Source organism: Condylura cristata, unplaced genomic scaffold, assembly GCF_000260355.1.
Source record: "Condylura cristata isolate star-nosed mole 26May11 unplaced genomic scaffold, ConCri1.0 scaffold00025, whole genome shotgun sequence".
Taxonomy (NCBI): Eukaryota; Metazoa; Chordata; class Mammalia; order Eulipotyphla; family Talpidae; genus Condylura; species Condylura cristata.
The window spans coordinates 11,481,435-11,499,630 of NW_004567126.1; the positions used below are offsets into that span (position 1 = coordinate 11,481,435).

At 33.9% G+C, this 18,196-nt stretch overlaps 1 protein-coding gene across 5 annotated transcripts in view; it reads left to right on the plus strand.

Moving 5' to 3' along the window:
- ARHGAP32 (Rho GTPase activating protein 32) overlaps positions 1-18,196 on the plus strand; it is a 108,723-nt gene that overhangs the window by 57,002 nt on the left and 33,525 nt on the right. For 4 of the 5 annotated variants that reach the window (XM_012729758.1, XM_012729757.1, XM_012729756.1 and 1 more), the window contains one exon: positions 417-498. In XM_012729758.1, coding sequence (XP_012585212.1) covers positions 417-498 — 82 coding nt within the window. Of the gene's footprint in view, positions 1-416; positions 499-8,724; positions 8,811-18,196 lie in introns of those variants that run through there. The other variant, XM_012729759.1, reaches the window with a different exon arrangement.

Genomic DNA, 18,196 nt, shown 5'->3' on the forward strand with positions numbered 1-18,196 from the left:
AAATAAATCTTTAAAAAAAGATTACAGACAAGACAATAAATATATAAGATTTGGCAATAGAGATGTCAATGCAATCAGCTTTAAATTTCAGCAAAGTAAATTCTTAAGAGACAAAAATTGGACTACATGCATAACTTGGTATCAGATTAAATATTCTGATATTAAAAATTAGGTAATTAAAACCACAAAACTAAAAAAGCAGACAGATATTTGGCCACATAAAAGATGTAACTATTTATTCATAGCAACAGATTGTTGTATTATTTGTGTATATAATTAGTGTCATCTGTGATTCAGAGTCTTGGAATAGTAGAATCTTTTGAGAGGAACCATGGAGAATCTTACTGAAATTGACTGGGCAGTTCATACAGTGGTCTGTTCTCTGGTTTAGATTCTTTGCTACCTGTCTTCCTTAGGTGGGACTCTTTCCTGGACATTGTGTTGAGTTAATTAACCAGAAAGTTCCCCAGTCAGTGACCAACTCAGTGCCAAAACCAGGTGAGTACACTTTTTCCTTAGTATGATTATTTTATCAATTGCTTCAAGATACAGATTTTCTCTTCCAGTGGGGTACATAACCAGTTCTGCTATTCTTTACATTTAATGATATGTTTCTGGTTTTCTGTGATTTTTATTTTTAATATGTTCTTATTTCTCTACAGATCATTTCCCCAAGGTTTATTTACATGCATACATTTTTAAGAATTATTTGTTCTACTACATGCATTGTCATTATTTGCTTTTATAATTTTATAGTAGGAATAAAGCTTATTAATAAAAAAGGATGAAAGAAAACAACAGGGTTAAAGAACTAACATGAGGTCATTAACTGAAAATTAATAAATGAAGGAAGGAAATACATAGCTTATGGTACTTATGAATATTAAAACTTTTAAACAACAATTCTTCATACTTATGTAATATGTTCACAATGCTTATAAGTATATGGAATATCTTACAAATATGTAGAGCAGTGTTACAGGGTGTAAGATCAAGAAAATGATTTTTTGTTTGTTTTCATTGGTGTCATTTCTTAAGAATAAGATTATATAGAATACCTAGTCTAGAACTTTTTGGTCTGTATTAAATTTTTAAGATAAATGAAAGCAAAGTCTAAGACGGGAAGAGGAAGTAATCACTTTTATTTCATCTAGTTGTATGATATCCCCTCTACTGTTTCTGTTACACTGCTCCTTCTTCCATCTCCCACCCCAGTGGAGAGAAAAAATCCTGGGTCTTAGATTTTATTGGGACTGTTTTCTTTAACCTATCTTCTAGGTTTCAGAAGGTTTATTCATTCCTTAGTTCATATTTTCTTAACCTCTGTCCCCCAAGGCCACGTCAAACCCATTTCACTTACAGCATTTAGATCATTGTAAAAGGCTAGTAATACCTGGCCTTTCAAATTTATAGGTAAGGGATGTACTAGTCAAAGTTTTCTCACTGAAATTTTAAATTGTGAAACAGAATCCTCTGTAGTTCTAATTAGGCCAGTAGTTTTATTGTCTTTTCAAGGCATTTGTATTCTGTTAAATCCCCCTCCTTAGGGTAAAGTTACGGAAAAAAAAAAAAAAAGATTTCCTCAGGATACTTGATTAATAAAGTTCTTGTGATTGTGATGACCACAGCTTTCTTTCTCTTTTAAGTATGGCATTAGTAACTTAAAATACAATCCTCTAGAGATTAGTCTTCCTCTTCCCAGTCCCAAGCAGCTACTGGTCTGCTTTCTGTTCTGTAAACCTAACCTATTCTGGACATTTCACATAAATGCAGCCAAGTAAAATGTAGTCTTTTATGATTGGTTTCTTTCATTTCGCTTAATGTATTCAAGGTTGATCCATGTATTGGTGTTTCACTCTTTTTTTTTTTTGGTTAAATAATATTCCACTATATAGATATACCATAGTTTATTCAGCCATTTATTTTGGATTGTTTTCATTTTTGTTTTCAGACTGAAAACTTAAAGCTCTTTATATTATTACACAATATGGTAACAGGAAATAGTTTTCCTTTGGGAGCTCTTCTTAATGCTCTCAATGTTAAATTATTGTGTATGTAAAAATAATGTAACTGTGAACATTCATATACAAGTTTTTGTGTGGATACATGTTTTCATCTTTCAAGCATTTAGCTCTGCTGTAACAAAGAAGGGATTTAACAAAAGATAAAAATGTCTTGAAAAGAGACTGGGAATCCTGGTTCAAGTGAACTACAGGTTTTGTGTAGGTTGGCTTTTGTCTCTCAAGTTTATATGGAAGTTTTTACTTTTGATGAAGTTCACTTTATTTTTTTATCACCTTTGGTGTCTTACTAAGAGGATTTTGCCTGAAGCAAGGTGAAGAGTTACTCCTACATTTTCTTCTAGGAAGATTATAGTTTTAGATTATACATTTTAGCCTATGATACATTTTGAGGTTTTTTTTTTCCTGGTTTGAGGTGCATCTCCATTGGCTGTCTAGTTATTCCAGTGCTGCTTGTTGAAAAGAGAATCCTTTCTCCATTGAATTGTTTTTGACTCCCTTATAGAAAATTGGTTGGCCTATATGTCAATAGCAGTTTATTTGTGGGCTTTTAATTCTGTTTCTATATGTCTGCCTGCCAGTGTTACCTTGGTAAGTTTTATACTTGACAAGTACTCTTACTTTGTTTTTCAGGATTGAGTTGGCCTTTTAGGGTCCTTACAATTAATTTCCATGGAATTTTGAAATCAGCTTGCACATTTTTAGAATTCACCTAGAATTCTGATAGGGACTATATTGAATCTGTATAAAATCTGTGAAGTAGTACCATCTTTTTGTTCTACTGACCTAAAAATATTCTTTTGTTTGTTTTACTCCCTAAATTCATTGGAATTTTGATAAGGATTGTATGAATCTGTATACTGCTTTAGGTAAGACATCCATTTTAACTATGACCCCATCATAAGCATGGAGAATCTTTCCATCGCTTTGTCCTCTGTAACTTTTAACAGTATCTTGTAGGTTTTATCATATATAGGCTTTTCTCTTGTACAGTTTGCTCAATTGTGAACAAGAGTGTTTTCTTCATTTCTTTTTTGTCTCATTCCTTATGTGTATGTAGTAATACAGTAGATTTTTGTATATTCATTTTGTAGCCTGCCACCTTACTGTTCTAGGTAATTGTTTCTAATAGTTATTTAGTGGAGTCTTTAGGGTTTTCTGTGTATATTATCATGTCATTTGCAAAAAATGGTAGTTTCACTTATTTTCCAGTCTGGATTTCTTTTATTTTTGTTTTTAATGTCTAGTTGGTCTAAGTCCTCTTATAATTTTGTTTTCATATTATTGTAATGCAAAGAAATGCAATCAACTGTGTATTAATCTTCTGTCCTGAAACTTTGTTGAACTCTTATTAATTCTAGTAGTACTTCCGTGGATTTTCATGCATTTAGTGGGAACATCTCTCATAGTGAAAACTTCCAGAAATGTTTAAAACTTGGAAAAGTGAAACAGCTTTTGATAATTCAGGAAAATTGATTTCTACTTAATCCTTTATGGCGTTGTTATGTCTAAATTAGTGAGGATGCAATGGTGGCATACCTTCAAAAGCTATTATGTTTTGTGAGCAGCATTGCAGAGTTGGAATGGGGAAATATGCATTCTCAATACATTTTATAAAGGATGATATGAATTCTATCAGCACTAAGCTTGTTTCACACTTTGAGACTCTCTTTGCCTACAGTATAAACAACTCAAATGTCCTATTTATTTTTATCATTACCATCTGTCACTGTTAGATGCCACATCTGAAAGATGCAGCTATAGTTTCAGACTGAAAACTTAAAGCTCTTTATATTATTACACAACATGGTAACAGGAAATAATTTTCCTTTTGGAGCTCTTCTTAATGTTCTCAATGTTAAATTATTGTGTATGTAAAAATAAAATTAATGATTCACAATGTCCTGGTAAAACAACAAGTATTCATAATACCTTAAGGAAGAGACAGAGAAGAAAGAAAAAAGGGAAGAAAGAAAGAAGCTTGTCATAAGAAATTGGCATTTACTTCAACTACCACTGGTTATAGTTTGTTGAAAAAAATGAGGTTGAGGTGAGAGGAAGAGGAAGGTAAAGCACATGCTGAATAAATGCCAGCCTTTTTATTGATTTATGTTATAGCTTTTAAACTCAGAAAGTATCAGATATTATTATTTAATTTATGTAGATCCTTATGTAATGTGTTACTTATTGACATACATCTATATATGCAGTATCTAACAATATGAAACCGAAACAAATGAATTCTAGTACATTCTGTGAGTCCTCACGGGGAGAGAGACTCTCTGGATGGTTACTTGAGTCAAGTTTACTTTATAATTTTTTATCACCTGTTTGTTCACAATTGAGTTGTTTTGCTTATTATTTTTTGGCTAACAGGTACAAAAAGACTTTCATTCAGGGGAAGACTAGATAATTAACTATAATTGATGGGACTTTGTAGTAATTTAAGATGTAGTTTATAAGTGACAAATTAACCAGATTCTGTACCTTAATTTCAAAATTAAAAAGCCCTTTGTGGGGTTTTTAGGGACCTGATCCTCTTTTAGTATCTTACATTGTTACTTTATTTTTAATTTTGACTAATTATAGAATTTATCCGTTGTATTTTTTTGTTTGCTTTTGGATTGTCTCTGTTTCTAGAACTTTGAGTTTCTAGAACTTTGTTCTTCTGTAGTTACATTCATTTATGTGTCATTTTAGTATGAAGTGTGCTAGTAAGGTCCTGTATCAGGGACGTAGCATCAATCAACCAATCTGTGATTTATTAACCCCTACCCAGAATTCTTCTCTCACTGTTTCAGAACAAATATTTATTTAAAACCATTTGCTTTTATTGCAGTAGGAATATACAATTGTATTTGAATTTTCATAACAGAATAGAAATTAGGACAAAAGATGAGGCACATCAAAGATAAAATTGCTCAATAGGAACCTTCTTGCTACTTTTGTTTCAGCCATCATTCTTTCTCATACCTCTGGTTAATTAAAAAAAATGTCTTTTAATCTTTCTTTTTGAATTACTTTTATGGCATTTTCAGCCATCCTGCTTTCCGTTCTCCTATCCTAACCTTTCTCCCTGTGTACTCTCCTGGGCCGTCTGTATACTCTGACGTTTCATGTGTTTTCCCCTTTCCCTTTGTTCCCATAGCTTTCCCATTCGCTGTTGTTGCTACACTCTGAAGTGCCCTCCTACCCATTCTGGTCAGTTGAAATTGTCATTGTGTTTCAATACTCAGGCTATAATCTGCTTTACTCACGGAAGCTTTCCTGTCTGACCCCATTCTCTGAGACTTCATCTCGCCACTACCCCAATAGCTGTTTCACTTGGTCGCTAAATGGCAGTCCCCTCATTAGTAGCAAGGTTGCCTCCTGCACCTCTTATCCACAGTGTGTGTAACAGTGGATGCACAGTAAAGACTTGCTGAATGAACAAATTCTGATATTTACTACAGACGTTTTTTTAGATTACAACTTTTATCTTTTCTTGTAATCCTTTACTTTAGAAAACTGCTATGATTATCTGTATGTGCCGGGATTATACATAAAACCTTTAGCTTAGAATTTAAGGTATTTTGTAAATACTGGAACTAAACCTTCATAACTTATTTTCTCCGTTTTTAAAAAAAGATTTATATATATGAGAGCTGGGGTATAGGCCATAGGTACTGGGAGAAATGGGGTGAGAGTAGGGGGCAGAACAGGCAGATCTACTGGAATACACTGTCAAGGGGGACATTGGCCAAGACACAAGAGGTACTGGTACCCATGTGGGTTAGCCCCTGGCTGGGGGGGTTGAACTCCTGCTGCAGTAGTTGCAGATAGCTTGATAGCTGAGACTTAACCTCCTTGTGCCACTAGGGAAGCCCTTATCTATATTCAGTGTCAATAATGTATTTCTTTACTTCCCTGTTTCCCTTGCCCAGGATCATTCTCCTGCCTAAAATGACTTACTCTGTCTTCCATGAAGGCTTGTTAGCCCCCCACTTTGCAAATTTGGATGTGCATTCAAGTTGTCTAAGAGAGTATGTTAAAAAGAACATAGCGAGGGAGGAACACAACGAACAGTTGACTGATAATTATAAATATGAAAAAGTTCTTCAGAGTTTTCAAAAATGTTTCCTAAATTCTTATATGTCCTTTAATCAGTACTAAGAGTAAGTCTTCCTTCTCCGTGCTTTAAGTAAGGTGATTTTTTCTCATTTCCATTATTCATTATTCCATTACTTAAGTGATCATATATTTGCTTACCACATACTAAGTAACTACTAGGACTAAAACAGTGAACACAACAGACAAATAGTGTCATTTTGGTGTTTGTATTCATGTGTGATGAAAGGAGAATTAAAAGGTAAGCAAATTATGCCAGTTTCATGACCAAGAACATATCCATAATCAGATCACTTCTAAGCACTTTCACAGCTACATCCTGGTCTAAGCCATCGTCACCTCTTGCCAAGTTCACTGTAATAATCACTGCCAATCTCTTTCTACCCATTCAGCTACTCCTTTAATGTGATAGTAAAACTTGTAGTGTGACTGCTTAGTGCTACGGAGGAAAAATAGAGAGGTCTGGGAAGGGCTCATTAGAAGGTCACTTTTAACAGACCTGAGGAAAGGTTGACATACAACTAGGGGAGAGCAGAAACTATAGATGTAAGAAACTGAACTAGATGTGTGTCAGGCTTGTCAGAGGAGCAGCAGGAAGGCCAGTTTAACCAGAGCAGTGAGTGAAAACATGGACTGAGGTTGAAGGTGAAAGAGGATCAGATTCTCTTTGGAGCCCTGGTGCCTCAATATGGATTTTGGCTTTCATTTAAAATTAGATGGGAAGGCGTTAGGAGACTTTAAACAGAGTTGCTGTTTGACTTCACAAACATACCTTGTCAAAAGGATCAGTTGTTGCTGTGCTAAGGAAGGGCGAGGACATGGGTGGAAAGAGACTGGCAGTGACTATAGAATGAACTTGGCAAGAGATGATGGTGACTTAGACCAGGATGTAACTGTGAAAGTGCTGAGACGTGAGCTGATTCTGCAAATATTTTTGACCATGAAACGGATGGAATTTTCAGATTCTGTGAAGGATTTGAATAATTCAGGTTTTTTTTTTTTTTAGTAGAATGATTGGAAAATAACCACTGCCATTTCAGTGTAATTCTGTTGTTGCTCCCACCACCCACACAGATACATCTTAGCTCTTCACAAGAGAGTCTCCTAACATTCTGTTAAATGTGAGAGAAAAATAACAAGTGACTTATCTGACCATAAACAGTTATTAGTACACAGTATAATGTTTTCCAGTGAGGCATACATTTTTTTACTTCCTGTTTTAAAATAGTCCCAGAAGAAGTTGCAGTGGTACATAGCTATATAGTGCATTTTCAAAACCAGGAAACTGCCTCAGTTAGTACTCAGTCTGTATTTTAGATCATTGGAGAGGCTTGGGAGTTACTGTGAGTATTCCCCTAAATGCTTTTATTTTTTCTGTCTTTCCTTCCTCTTTTTCTTTCCTTTGCCCTCCCTAGTTGTCTTTGGTGGTAATCAAGGAAAGGATGGGGAAGAGAGGCATTTCTTAATTTAAATATTAAAAAATAAGGATGGGTTTGCTGCTGTGAATAAAATATAAGTCTCATTTCCTATTCAGCAAAATCCATAAATCCACAGCTGTTTCCTAAAGTGCCTAGAATCATGCCTGGCACATAGTAATGTTGTTTTGTTAATTAATAACAAGTAGCTGAATGTGGATACACGTTGTTATTAGTAAAAAGTCACTTGGAGTAGAAAATATGTTGATTTCTTCCAGTTCATTTATTTCTTCAGGTAACCTAATTGGGTCAACACAGTACAGTACTTTTATTTAGTATAAATATTGAACCTCTGTAATATTTGTATAAATATAGTTACACATTTAACACTTGGGCAATGTATAAAGGAAGAGATCATACTCAGGAAAAATCAGTCTCATTCTGGATTTTCAATTCTGAATAAATCTTTCTTTATTTCTTTCCCTGACATATCCTTATAATAGATTGTTTCAGAATTTTTCACACAGTGGCAGTATGACTTGATACTTGAAAAAATATTTTAGTAGAATAGCAATCCCAGTTCAGTATTAGCAAGGATATTATATTAGGAAATATGTTCTCCTAGCTTGTTGCTGGTTGTTTAATGATTCAGCCTTTTTACTTGGTTATACTTCCTCTTGATCAAGTCCTTTCCTCATTTTGTTTGCCAGTAAATTACCATCATTTTTATTGGATACACTGTCTCCCACCGAGTAGCAAATACAAGCAACCAAATAATAACTGTTTAAAAGAGTAAAGACATAATTAAATATCAATTTCATACTGCGTTTTCTGAGTGGGAGTCTCACCTGGGTGACGTGGATGGGTGGGACTGCACCGGAAGCCTGTTCTGCACGCAGGAGTCTGGGCGGGCCCTTCTGTGAAGTGCAGAGCAGAAAGAACATGCTGAGAGGGAAAGATTAAGCTGGCGAGGCTTCCCCTCTTCCACACACAAGTCAGCTTGCCTCCCTGACGAGCAGCTCAAGATAGGACTAAGAAACTGCTGAAAGGGTGCCTGAAATTTCACACAGTTCGAACTTAAAAGCCTTGTGGAGGTAGATTCAGAATTTCCTGGTGGTGGATAAGGTTGAAAACAGTGTGGTTATGATTCCTTCGTACACGTTGGCACAGACTGCTGAGCTGTGGTATCCTGTGAAATCTACTGCCAGGCACAGTCATTTGGAATAATTTTAATTACTGATCCTGAGACCTGTGCCCACAGCAAGAGGTAAGAACATCATCTTCCTCAGTTTATTCCAGTGTTTATGCCAGCAAGTCCTAATATTTCCCCGAGACTACTTTTATATTTGAATACATATTTCCTTAGTTACTTTCAGGTAAATGTTTAAGTGTTTAACTGTCTAGAGATTGAGTAATGAAACTTTAATATTTGCAGAGAGATGATCATTTTTGAAGTAGACTATACTACATAGGTGTGAGGCAGTGTGTCTCTGATTTTCCTTGTCAGTTTCAGGAAGTTCCTATCTTTTTAAAATTTTAAATCAGCTTATTTCCTAAATGTCTTCTAGACTTTAAGGTTGCTCTACAATTTTCTTTCTTTTTTTTCATGATTCAAGGAACATGCCTTTGTTATAAACAACTATGTATGTCATGTTTTTTTTTTTTCTTTTTCCTGGTGGATTAATTATGGAAAATAGGTAGCTCTGATTTACTAAAATGAATTTGGTGAGACATTGTTCAAGATAGCATAGGAACGTATTAACCCTCTGCTTTATGCCTTCAGGTATTTTTATGTCTTTTTTTTTTTTTTTTTGCCAGTAGGGCATTATTCCATATTCACAGAATATTTAGAAATTTATGGCAAATGCTTTTTATTAAAATAAAACGGAGACCAGAATTTTTCTGAACCTCAAATTAAACCTGTTAAGATGTTGAACTTTTTCTCTTTTCAGGAATGTTGTACTACTTTTAAAATGATAGCAGTATTTTAATCATAAAGTGGAAATTTCAGGATTGAGAATGCATTATCGACTTTTTATAAAGCACCTGTTATGTGATAATGGATGAGACTATAAGTTTTCTTTAAAAAAATATTATATAGTGCTCTATGATATTCAGTAGAAGAGAGCGGAAATCTAAGTTTGTATGTGAGACAATTAAAGAGGAAGAATGAAAAAGCCATACCATGCTCTATGCATTCTTCTTTCATGTTCTTAACCCTAAATTGAGAAGTTAGAACCAGATCCAGTTTGGATTCAGATTCTGGTTCGGATTCTGGTTAGCCCTGAACCATGAGTCTCAAAATTTTTCAAAATAAAAATAAATAAATTATAGTAATAAAAACTGTCCTGTTTACTGACACTTGTTAAGTGCTTGGCACACATAATTTCATATTAACATCAAAGTAATACTGAGTGATAGTTCTTTCTCATTGTATAATTGAGCAACCTGAGACTTAAGTAGGTAATTTGCACAAGATCTTGCAAATTGGGAAGTGATTAGAATTCAGGTTTATTTGACTCCAAATCCATGTTTTAATTCCTCCTTGCTAAAGATTAGTAAGCACACACAAGTGGTATTGACTTCTAAGACATTTTCCTTTGAATAAAGAGACATCTTTATCAGTTACCAGCTCTCCAAACATAGAACCTTTCCCCTCTATACCTTCCTAGCTCCTAAAAAAAAAAACAAAAAAAAAAACCCAACCCACAAAAACAAACAGAATCCATCTATGATCATATCAGTGTTCCATGCCAAAGTCCCTAACTTAATAAAGTACAAAGGATTATACTACATCAAAGTGAATATGATTACATTTTAATCTTAAAAAAAATGTTTTGAAAAAGAGAATTTTAAGATTTCTAAAACTCATAGTATTTTAATAGTATTTTTATCTTTGATGTTACTGAATTTCTAAAAATATGTACTTGTGCACTTTTGTAAGTGAATATACAAATAAATGTCATGAACATTAGTTTTTGTTTCAAATAAAACAGTTCTAATTCATCTTGAAAAATTAAAAGTCCAGGTAATTTTGACATTCATAGCAGAGAGGCTAACATGTTCTGTATGTTCTGCCTGTGCTGGCATTGTAATCCTTTGGTGTGGGAAATTTAATCCACCTCATGATTCCTCCTACTCTCTCCTGCTAAAATGCAAATCTTTTTGTTCTGTATTTAGAAATGAAATTAGTCATAGTCTTTTATATAATAACTAGGGCAGTGAAGTCACGAAATTAAAATAAAGCTTTGATTTTATACAAAGTTGAGGAACAAAACCGTGTTTATTGTTTTAATTTGTCATTTAAATCTTTAAATAAAAATCAGTATTAGTTTTGACAGGAAATCTATAACTTGTTTACTTTATCCCAAATTCACGTAAGGTGCAGTTGAGCCAACTTTGATAGTTATACCTGAAATTTGTAGTTCCTGGAAAAGTAAATGTGTAATGTAAATAGTAAGAGTGTCTTATCTTAACCCCATAACTATTTTCCCAAGGGAACAACGGCCTTCAAAATGGAACATATCATGGCCTTAGTATGTCTGTACTCATGTCCTCTTCTAGAAGAGGCACAGCATGGTGTTGCATTGGTTTCATTATTAATCCTGAGAAAAAGGGGCATTCTCATTCAACTCCTCAGACATTTTGGTAATGGCACAGGTATACCATTCCACATATGAGTTCTGCTGGAGATTCTGAAGAAGCAGTCTGTGCTTGTTTTCACTTTGTTCTTTTATTTTTTTTCTCAAACCATGAATCATTCCTCTCTTTTGTGTCTGAAAAGTTCTCTTCTTTATTAGTTTTTTTTTTTATTCCTTGTGTCACCATTGGCATTCTTTTAAAACGCCTTCTTTCATAAGTAAATGAAAGTCTGTTTGGCTTATATAACTGTTAGTAGCGCTCCAATTTTTCATTTAAGGGTCATTACTGTCAGTTCTATTTTTAATTTAGCAGTACATGTATATGGCATTTCTAAAATACCTGGGTTCTTCCCTTTGAGGTTGGAATGTACAGATAGCAAAACTTAGAGTATCCACATTCCAGAAACTTATCCCTGGACTGTGCCCAGATACTTTCTTGTGGCAGTCTCTTGCAGCTGTTACATTCATCAGTTAAGAAAACTGTGTCTGTTTGTGTTACTTTCAAAGTTGTTTATAGTATCTTGAAAAAAAAATTTTTTAATCTTTTTACTATTACTTCAACAGTATAATATTTAATTTTCAAACTCATATAAAGTTTTTTTCTTTTTTTGCTACCTACCTTGGGGAGAAATGGAGAATGAAATCCAAGGCTGAAACTGCTATATTTTTGCTTTAAATATTGGTACCAAGCTCAGTTCCTAAAGAAACAATGAGGATTTTGTATTTTGGATATCAATCTGGTAGAGTATAAGTCTGCAGAAGTTGAGAACCTATTGATTTTTTTCCCCTGTGGTGAATTCCTGAGAAGTAACTCAAAATTTAACCTTTATAAAATATATGGCATTTTCTAGTAAAAACAATATTATAAATGGTTATTGTACTGTTCACTGAGAACTTGCTAGCAAATAAATCAAAGAAACATGCAATAGTTTTTATCATATGGCATGATAAACAACTGGGAATATGCGTAACAATTAAGGATGGTGAAATTATTCATCCAGTTTTGAGATTATTATAAGCAAGTTATATAGAAACTACTACTGAGTTTCTGTGGAGGAAAAAATATTTAAAATTACCTTATAAAGTACTAAACATAACATACTACATGTAAAAATTAACATTTAGTAATGATCTATCATAAATTTTTAAACCAGCTTTTTAAAGGATGATTAAGAAGCTCAAGTCTTTTGACATTATCCTCCAATGTAAAGAATGTTCTCTTTTCCTTCCTAATAATTTTTTTCTAAAGCAAAGGTACTTTCCACAGACTACAGAACTTTCCATAATGTTCTAACATCATACTTTGTCAGGATATCTTGTGATTTCTCAAGTATCTCCTCTGAAATCTAAAAACCTAGAAGCTTTCTTTTTTTTTTTTAAAAAAAAAGATGTGTATAGTGAATTCACTCACTTTTTACTTTCAAAGTTATGTTCTTGAAAAGAAATTCTTTATTGTTCCACTATTACTTCAACAGTATATTAAGATTTAATTCTCAAATCATCTAAAGATTTTTTTTTGCTACCTACGTTGGAGAGAAGTAGAGAATGAAATCCAAGGCTGAAACTTCTGTATTTTAAAAATTAGTATTAAGCTCAGAGAAACAATGAGGATTTTGCATTTTGGGTATCAATCATGGCTTAGTTTCTGAATCCATGCATTTTGAAATATAATCTGTTGATTTAAGCTGATATATTTGAGAGACTCAAAGCAATACACTAAATAAGAATTATATCACATCTCTCCTAGCATTTACTATATCCTAGCAACTAGGAATAGGGAAATTCTTTGATATTTAAGGTTTGTATCTAAAACACCATGAAAATTTTTGCCTTAATGGCGACATTTAAGCAATCTGTTTAATGTCAGCAACATGTTAACAATTTATTGGAAGTTGGATGAAATCCAGCAAAAAGGAAAGGATTAGAAAGAAAGAAGCAAATTTATATTGCAAAGTTAGATTTTAGAAGGTAACACCATTTGCAATAAAAAAAAAAAACTGCAGTTCCTGACTTGTTATAATAGAAATTTGTAAGATCGTCAAGGAAAAAGATCAGAAAGAACATTGAAGAATCTGAGTTAAGTGGGGAGACACATTGTATTCCTGGGGAGGAAGTTTCAGTATCACAAAGACGTAAATTCTCCAATCTATTTTATAGTTCAGTGCAACTTCAATTGGAGTCCCCCTTTCTTTCTCTTTCAGGGAGGTACTTAGGAGGTAGTTCCCTGCACTATTAATTGTAGTGACAAAAGCGTGGTTCCCTCTCCAAGGCAGCCAGTAGAAGACCACTGCAATTCAAGTGAATGTTCTGAGCCACAGTGTAATACTTCTAGTTAAAGTATAAAAATTCATGGAAATAGTGGCTAAATTTAGAATAAAAGGATTAGGGAAAATTAAGGGTTCAACTTTGTCTTTTGTGCTTTATTTTTTAATTTACAAGAAAATAAAATAAGGTTAAGTGTTAAGATTTGAAAAAACTAGACAGTGAGTACGTGGATATTTAGGGTTACTTTCCTCTTAAACTTTTCTGTATAATCAAAATACTGAGTAATTTTTAAAGTAAGTATATCTGCATGCGTCTCTAATACCTGAATGTCAGTTCCTTAGTTTTTGATTACACAGGATAATCTGACCCCAGGCCTATCCTGTGGTGTTTTCTAGTTACTCTGTCCTGAAAGCCATGTGAAAGTATTTATATTAGTGTAAAGCCAAGCTAGTTTTAAGCCAGTAAGTAGCCTTTTAAATAGCAATCACAATAAAGCAAAGTATAACATTATAGACTTTGTCTCAGCCTTTTTTCCTTTCTTAACCTTTTAAATGTTCTTTTGAAGAGTAGAATTTTATTAATTCATGTTATGTAAGGCAGTAAGAAAAAATTACTTTGGCATTGCTTAGAAAACAACCCTTTGTATTCATTGATATGAATTAATGTGTTGTTATTCTTGCTTTGTTAAAGCAAGTTTTTAAAATTTAAAATTAAAATTTGTTTATATTTACTTAACATAAAATATGTCAAAGTTTGCCACAGAGACTTAGAATTTGGGGACGTAAGCCTTAAATATCATGTAATTCATTTGTCTACGTAGCTCTTTCCCCCTGTTACATTTCTACCAAATAGTCATCAAATATGTTTGAAAACTTTGAGTGAAAGACAGGTTATTATATGCCATTGTGAAAATCCATTGAACTTGCATTTATGCTTTGTTACACCTTATGCTGAATTAGGACTGTTTCCTCAGGCTTTGCACATCCCACCTTTACCCTCTCATTTTGTCATCTTGACTCTGAATTTATTACAGCTCTTAGAACTTAATGCTGAGGCCATGACTATCATAGCTCACCTTCCTTTATACGTTGAGACGTTAATCCAAGTCCAGCCTTCTCTCACATCAATCCAGAAGATTTCTGAGAATCAAATTACAGATTTCTGATATAGGCAAAAAGTTATAAGAAAGTAAGAATTGTTTGATATTGCTGAAGAAATACATTTATGCAATAGAAACCGAGAGCCTCTCTTCTTCATATCAAAGTTCACTATGGCTTACTAACTGTATGTTTTCAGTAGATCCCTAAAAACTGTTTATTGGTAACATAAAGATTTACCTCAGAGATACTGGCTTGTGTGTTGTACTGGTAAATCTTTTAACTTCTAAAAAGACCGGTCTGTTCAGATTTGTCTCAGGTGGAAAAGATTGCAGATATAAATTCTGTCATGTTGAAATAACATGGAAGAAGTTAGCATGGTAATACATGTTGCTTTTTTAAAAGTCTAAAACAGGGAATTTGAATATTAAATGATAAGATTTGCTTTTGTTTTTATATTTTGTGTATTTCATTGTGAAAATGCTGTTGTTACCATTTTAGCTTTTATTTAATGCACATATATATGGTGGAGCTTCACCTTAACACCCTCACCACTACCTTCCAGTGTTCCTCTCTTGAAATGGGTTTATGCTCATTTAACCATCTAAAACCAAACGTTTACTCTACCTTCCTCAGTAGAAGTCTTCTGATGTAATGTACTGAACATGAAATGATCATACTTTGACTCCTCGAAAATTAGTTTTGCTTGTTCAACATCAGTAATTATCAGGGAAATGCAAATTAGAACCACAGTGATTTACCACCTCATTCCAATAAAAAAAAAAAAACAAACCAGAAACAACAAATGCTGGTGAGGATGTGGGGAAAAGGGGCCCTCTTATACTGCTGATGGGAATGGAAAACTGTGTGGAGGATCCTCAGAACACTAAAAATGGTTCTATAATATGATCCAGTGATTCGAACTCCTAGGAATCTACCCAAAGAACACAAAAACACTAATTTAAAAGGAAACCTGCACACCTATGTTTATTGCAGCTCTAGTTACAACAGCCAAGATATGGAAACAACCCAAATGATGGAAAATAGATGAATGGATCAAAAAGTTGTGGTACATATACACAAGGGGATATTAATCAGCATTCCAAAAAAGACAAACTCATGCCATTTCCAGCAGTGTGGATGAGATGGAAGGGATTATGCTAGCAAAAATAAGTAGGAGGAAAAGAGAAATACTGGATGGTTTCACTAATAAGTGGAATATAGAGAAAACAAACAAATGGTCAAGAAAGTTAAAACTTGCAAGCTGGCCAGAGGACTAAAGTATATAGGGGAGGGAAGAACACAAGAGAATGTGGTGATGGTTCACAGGTGACATGTTGGGGGTATACTTTGGGTCCCACAAATGATGCAAGAAAAAATTAATAAAAATTTTTAAACATTAAAGAGTTAATTTGGTGAGCTAGTTTACTATTTTGTTACACTAAATAGAAAGGCAGTTGGTGGAAGACAGTGTCATTGTCCAAAAGTAAGTTTCTTTTGGTCATTTTGTTGTGGCAGAAATGGGGAAACTATAAAATGAAGAAAAAATATATAAAGAGACATTTATATTTGGAAGTGTTGTTAGCTCTTCCAATATATATATATATAACTAAACTGAATATTTATTAGTTTCACTTTTCAATGTAATGTAATTTATCGATAGCTAATTATTTAATTATGGCTGTCAGAGCCTTTCATCACAACTGTCTCTACCACTGTGGGTTATAATGCCAATTAAAATAATAACAGTGACAGTAAAACCACGCAAAATGTAGTTTAACCTTTCTTTTGATTTAGAAATTAAAGTCTATCCAGCCACTATTATGTATCTTCATTATTTCAGTGTCTTAGATAGGCTATAGATATCACTCCCACTATTCTCACTCCTTTAAAGCTCCCAATTTATATAGTATTTTTTTTTTAAAGTAACAGAAGTAGTGTGGTCACGCAGAAGAGAAAGCGTAGTTGCACATACACCAACACACTTTCCCAGAGCCTTCTGGACTGAGGGCACCCCCATTGTTAATGGCACTCTCCACTGCTCTTAATTTGACATCATACTACTGCTTTTATTGAATTGTATTTGATGTTAGTATTGAGGAAAAATAAACATCAGCAGTCTTTACCCTAGTAGGATAAGATAGTTGACTGTTCTTGTTTTTGAACCAAACTTAGGACAATAAAAGCAGAGTCAGTGCCACTTAGTGTGGAAAGTAATTCCACACCGACTGCCCTCTAATTAGTGGGACTTAATTGTGGATTGAAAGTTGGTTAGAGGGTCATAATTATAAATCTGTTTCCATGCAGTTTATGTGAATTGTGTTCATGTGTATTGCTGGTTAGCATAAAAATTGATTTTAGTCAATAATTCCTGGTATGATAATGTTACTTGATGGAAAAGAAACATATTCCTTTCTCTGCTGGTGGGGAGTCACTTTAGTATGGCACACTGCCCATGCAGTTTTTTAAATGTAATAGCTTGATTCGTGTGCCCTCCTTTTTTCCTCCCCCTCTCCCTCCTTCTGAGCACAGCTGTGGACTCATGGGTGGTTATTTATTTGATGTTTTATAGTAAGTTATAGGCATTCTTTATGATGCTGGAATCTTTATGATTTCCCCCCAAAGCCAGTAGGAATCCTTTCAACTCTTGTCCTTTAGCTTAGCACCTGATGAGAGGGGGGTACTTTCCATACTTTAAGTTAAAACAAAATTTCCCAGTCTCACCTAGTGATTTCCCTACGATTAACTGGAAAGCAGGCATTTCTCCAAGAAGTTCTGGTTCATTTTAATATAGGCTGATATTTAGAAACTCAGATCTGAGCTGAAAGGTGTTCACTGTACCAGGAGTGTCATTGTTTCTAAGTCTTTTCGATGACTTCTGCTTAGAGGAAATGTGCAAGTGTTTTAATTTTGAGTTCGTGTCCACATTTGCCCATAGTTGACAGGGTTTTTGTCCCCTCTTTAATTTTATTATTCTAATTCTTTTCTCACATGCTGATAAATCTGGGTTCCTCAATAACAATGTATTTATTTGTTGCCAAATGTGTAAAAAGTTGTTTCAGTATCAGATTACCATATTGCCAATAGTAAACAATTGAAGTAAACTATTGTATTATTTTTGTCCCTACATTAAGCATATACTATTTATAAGCCATTTGAAATATTTTTTTCTGTTGAGTGTTACTAATTTGATATGCTACTAGATAAATTTTTCAGGTTATTTGAGGATTTGCTTTTTTAATATTTAAATATATTTTTGAACTTACAAGTGAAACTACATAAAAAGGTATAATCAGGCCCTCCCTAGTGTCACAGCAGATTAAAGCATAGCACTGCAAAGCTGGCTGCAGCTGCTTGGGTGAGAGTTTGATCCCTGCCCCGGAGGTGACAGCAGACCTCTCCTGTCTCCTTGCTGCTCCCCTCAGCAGTGTACTTTGTCAGTCTGCCTGTTCTGCTCCCTACTCTGACTCTGGTAAATCCTCTCAATGCCCCTGCATCTCTAGCCTGTACCCCAGTTCTGTATGCATAAATAATAATTCTTTAACAACAACAACAACAAAAGGTATAATCAGAGCAATCATTTTCACACACACTCCATCCTTTCTCAACCCAATTTATTTTATCTATTTTTGTTGATTTTGGTTTATTTT